The sequence below is a fragment of the Papaver somniferum genome, chromosome 2 (assembly GCF_003573695.1).
Source record: "Papaver somniferum cultivar HN1 chromosome 2, ASM357369v1, whole genome shotgun sequence".
NCBI classification, from domain to species: domain Eukaryota; kingdom Viridiplantae; phylum Streptophyta; class Magnoliopsida; order Ranunculales; family Papaveraceae; genus Papaver; species Papaver somniferum.
This window is the reverse complement of record NC_039359.1, coordinates 198,814,015-198,819,349: the sequence shown is the minus strand read 5'-3', so window position 1 is coordinate 198,819,349 and position 5,335 is coordinate 198,814,015. Positions and strand designations below refer to the sequence as shown.

General features: G+C 38.9%; 1 protein-coding gene across 1 annotated transcript; it reads left to right on the top strand.

The window, feature by feature from the left end:
* The first annotated feature begins 346 nt into the window (after positions 1-346).
* LOC113352568 lies at positions 347-4,136 on the top strand. The gene is made up of 5 exons (XM_026596378.1): positions 347-917; positions 1,673-1,972; positions 2,071-3,242; positions 3,438-3,493; positions 3,551-4,136. Exons 1-5 carry the CDS (start codon positions 347-349, stop codon positions 4,134-4,136), a joined length of 2,685 nt encoding a protein of 894 aa, XP_026452163.1.
* The last annotated feature ends 1,199 nt before the right edge of the window (positions 4,137-5,335 follow it).

Below are 5,335 nucleotides of genomic sequence, written 5' to 3'. Positions count from 1 at the left end.
ATAATACCAAAATCATTTTCCTGTCAATAATATCAACATGATTGCTTGGAACCTTAGGGGCTTTGGTAAAAAATCTGCTAACAAGGAGCATAGTCTTCTATGTAAGAATGTCAACCCAGATATTATTTTCCATTCTGAGACCAAAATGAACAAAGACATGGCAGCTAGTAAACTAAGAAATATGGGATTTCCCTGTACCTTTAATGTTCCAAGTGTTGGGAGAAGTGGTAGTCTTGCCCTTGCTTAGAAAAAGGAAGTACACCTCAACATTATTTCCTCCAGTCTGAGGGGCATCTATGTTACTACTACTGATATAATCCATTCAAAGACCTGTCATATTCATTTTATGTATGGTGAACCTAACAGTAGTCTAAGACAAGCCTTTTGGGAACAACAATGTCAAAAGATAAATGTCCCTTTAGATGAGCCTATTTTCTTTATAGGAGACTTTAATGCCCTCTTAGGTACTGAAGATAAAAATGAAGGCTTAAAAGTAGATGACCCTGATTTTGAAAATCTCAGAAATTTTTGTTCTGTCTTTAATCTCCATGACCCTGGTTTTTCTGGACCAAGATTCACTTGGTCTAATATGCAACAAGGTTCTGATTTGATTCTTGAAAGATTACATAGATGTCTTATTAATCAAACTGCTGAAGATCTTTTTCCTAAACTGTGTGTCAATAACCTTCCTAGGGATTCTTCTGACCATTTCCCCATGCATATAGGGTTTAACTATGAGGATATTAGTATGCCTAGACCTTTTCATTTTATGGCCATGTGGATAGAGGATCCTACTTGTAGAGATATTATACCTAATGCTTGGTCTGTTAATGTGGTAGGTTCCCCTGCCTACAAACTTAAAGCCAAGCTCTTAAGCACAAAGAAAGGCCTAAGAGATTGGAATAAGTCTTCTTTTGGTAATATACAGACTAATATATATATACCATTAGAAAAGAATTAGCTGACCTTCAAACTCTTAATCCTACTGATACTAATAACACTTCTAGACTGAAAGCCAGGTTGGAGTATCTGTACAACCTGGAGGAGTTATATTGGAAGGACAAATCTAGAGAAGTCTGTTTCTTGGAAGGTGACATAAATTCACCATATTTTCATAGAGTAACTCTCTTTAGAAGAAAAAGAAATACTATTAGCTGGATAAAGAACTCCTTGAATACTATTCTAACTGATAGAGATAGTATTAGAGATTCTTTCATAGATTATTTCAAAAATCTTTATTCCACCCATCCTCAGCAATTTCAAGATGAAATTCTTGCTGATCTTCCTGTTAAGTTCTCTGTAGAAGATAATGCCTCCTTAAATTTTCCTCGGACTCCAGAGGAAATAAAGAATGTTGTCTTCCAAATGGGGAGGGGGTGGGGTGTGTGTGTGTGTGTGTGTGTGTGGCTGGGGGGGGGGGGGGGGGGGAGAAGGATCCTAGTCCTGATGGCTTTACAGGCCTCTTTTATCAAAAGCACTGGGACATTGTGGGAGAAGATGTTGTTTATATGGCTCAAACCTGCTTTAGAACTGGTAACATTGCCAAGGTTTTTAATTATACCAACATAGCTCTCATTCCAAAAGTCCCTCTTGCTGAATTGGTAACCCAGTATAGGCCTATTGGCCTATGTAATTTTATTTATAAAAACCTTTCAAAAACTCTGGCTAATAGACCTGAAACCTTTTATGAACAATATTATTTCCCAAAACCAAAGTGCTTTTATCCCTAAGAGGAGTATCTCTAATAACATTTTGCTTGCTAATGAGGCCATATATGTTGTCAATCATAATGATAAAGTTGAGGGCATTGCAGCCATCAAACTTGACATGTCTAAGGCCTATGATAAGATTGAGTGGGATTTTCTTGAGAAAGTCTTAACTAAAATGGGTTTGTCTAATCATTGGGTTAATCTGATAAACCAGTGTATCTCCACTGTGTCTTATTCTGTCCTGCTTAATGGTAGCCCTACATGTTTTTTTCCAAACTGAAAGAGGTCTAAGACAGGGTGATCCTTTATCTCCCTATCTTTATATCATTTGTTCTGAAGCCCTATTTTCTTACATTGATAGCCTCCAAAAAGGGTACTTTAGAAGGCATAAGAGTCTGTAAAGAGGCTCCTGAAATGATCCATCCCATGTTTGCTGATGATTCTCTTTTGTTTTCAAAAGCTACTGAAAAAAACTTTCATGTCATAAAAGACTATCTTCAAAAATACTGCCTTGCTTCTGGGAAAGAAATCAATTTTGAAAAATCTGGTATTTTGTTTAGTAGGAAAATTCCTGAACATAGGAAAGCCATTTTGGCTAATATTTTAGATATCCAAAGCAGGGATTTAGGAGAAAAATATCTTAGAACACCTACTGTTTTCCAAGATTCAAAAATCCAGACACATATGGGTATTCTCCAAGCCATTGATGCCAGGATCTCTATCTGGCTTCACAAGCTCTTATCCCAAGCTGCTAGGACTACTCTGATCAAGCACATTGTTCAAGTTATCCCTCCTTTTCAAATGAGAGCCTTTCTTATCCCTAAACACCTTTGTAAACAGATGGACTCTCACCTCTGTAAATTCTGGTGGGGTGAAAATTTAGATCCCAATGATAGAAAGTTGCACCTTCTAGGCTGGGACATTTTATGTTCCCCTAAAGCTGAAGGAGGTTCGGGGTTCAGGAAGGCTGAGTTAAACAACCTAGCAATGCTTGCTAGGAATTCCTGGAGAATCCTGGAAAATCCTAATTGTCTTCTGTCCTCTGTTCTTAAGGGAAAATATCTTCTTAAAACTGATTTTTTGAATGCTAAGTGTAGTGCTAAATGTTCTTGGACTTGGAAGTGCCTGCATGCTATTAAGGAGCTTATAAAACCTTTTATTTCTTGTATTGTTGGGGATGGTCAATTTATTGACCCATGGTGTGATAAATGGATTCCCTCTCAGGGTTCTGCCACACCCAACCCTCTTGTTCCTCCTGATCCTAGTATTAAAGTTGCTTATTTCATTGATTCCCAATCCAGAAGTTGGGATGTGTCTAGACTAAACACCCATTTTGATAATGCTTCTGTTCAGAAGATTATCTCCATTCCCTTAAACCAGCTTTGCACTCCTGATATGAGGGCTTGGGATCTTTCAAAGAATGGAAAATTTTCTTCTAAATCTACCTACTTGGGGCTCAGAAGCCTTAGGCCTTCCCCTTGTAAAAATATTTGGAAGTGCGTTTGGAAAGTTAAAGTGCCTTACATAATTCAGGTATTTTTATCTAGAGCAGCTAGAAATGCCTTTCCCTCCAGAACCATCCTCCATACTAGAGTGCTTATGCATAGTGTGAATTGTCCTAGGTGTTCTGATCCTCAGGAAACTATTATGCATGCTTTCGTCACTTGCCCCTTTGCCAGTAGAGTTTGGTTCATTTCTGATTTCAACATTAATACTCAATTTTTTCAGAATAAACCTTTTTTAGATTGTCTTCTTTTCTGGTTAACTGACCATCAGTCTAAATTGTCTGAGGATAATCAATGTCTCTTTGTGGCTATCTTATGATCTCTCTGGACCAATAGAAACAACTTCATTTTCCAAGGAATTAGAGAAAACTTCACTGCTGTCTTAGCTAGAGCTAGAGCTATGCTCCTTACTAGGAATTCTAGAAATCCTAGTTTGACCACTCCCTCCACCATACATGTCAGTATTAGTGATAAATGGATGCCTCATTATTTTGGTTGGATTAAATGCAATATTGATGGTGCCTTTGATGATATCTCTGGAGATAATGGTGCAGGGTATGTGATGCGTGATTTCTCAAGAAAAGCAACCTTTTGTGCCTCCTTAGTCTTTGATGTTCACTCTGCTGAAGAAGCTGAAGCAAGGGCCATCTGGGCATTTCTGAAGAAAGTTGTGGAACAACATCTCTCTCATATCATTGTAGAAAGTGATGCGAAAGCACTCATCGATCAATTTTCAGCTGGGAATTTCGATGGAGACTCTAAGACGGATGCTATCTTTAAAGACATTCTCTTTTTTTCTTCTAAATTATCTGCTTGTATCTTTAGTTTTCAGCCTAGAAGTTGTAATTCTGTTGCTCATGAGCTTGCTCAATGGAAAAAACAAAACAATTCTTCCATGTACTGGTCTAAATCCCATGTTTGAGGAGGACCATTAGCCTTTTTGAAGACCTTTGCTTATAAAAAAAAGTATAATAAAATAAATAAATAAAGCTTTTCGTCACTTTCTTTTTTCTGTATTTTTCTCTCCACCAAGTTGTATATTTTCCTTCTCGGAACTGAGCCTTATATAGGCATCCGCCAAACCTAAGTGACCGATAATTCCTTATTTGATAAGGATGCAAAGTCGGTGAGTAGAGTTTAAGGTTATCAAAGAATAAGTGACAGTGATCTGGTGCGTCACTAGGTAATCTAACAACGTGAGCATGGTTTTTCAGCGGCTTGGATTCCAGTGGAACTAGGATGAACCACTGTGTCTTCTCTTAGATTAATAATACATCCAACTCGATGTTCGATGTTGTACTAAATTCCCATGTTTCCAATCCGCGTAAATATTTTCAGTTACTTCGGGAATCTTCTCTGTTCTTATCTCAGCGAGAAGCTAGGTTTTTCCGGTTAAGAAAACTGGTTCCATAACCTCAGATGCAACACGCCTCTTCCCTACCTTCCACGACTTCTCGTTCATCTCTGTTGTACTCGAGCTTTCCATATCCATCAGTCACCAGCCATCGAGCCCACTACAACCACCGAGCGTGATCATCATTAACAGCATAACCATTAACTTGTTCAATCAATCTTCATTGCCCGATAATCACCACCACTGGCAAGTTCAACTCCATCTCGTCTCTTCCACTATCTATCTTCCCAACAATCACCGACTTCACACGATAATGGCATTAACCAACAGCTCCATTGATCCCCACCATCGTTCACGAGCTCAACTGCCAGTCTCTCTCGACAGCAGACTAACTCCAACTAAACTCCTTCACGGGAACCTTCACCTCGAACAACCCATTACTGCCAAGAGCAACTCCATATCGAGTCTTGTCCACAACCCGAGCAGCAGAACAATCTTATTTAGATTCTAACATCTTCAAGCTCTGTCCAGTTCCAAACCAACTAGAGCTCAACTCTCGCCAGCGATGCCATCATCCACAATGGCAGCAACGTTCACTTCCAAGACGAGCTCAAAACCCATTTCCTTTAATCTCCGAACAACTCCATCAATCACCACTCCCTGTTAATCTCCAAACTCCATCGTCAGCAACAATGGTTCCCGGAAACCAAACCTCCATTGAGTTTTTTTTATTGAGTTGGGGAAGAAGACCAAGGTACCCCTAGTAA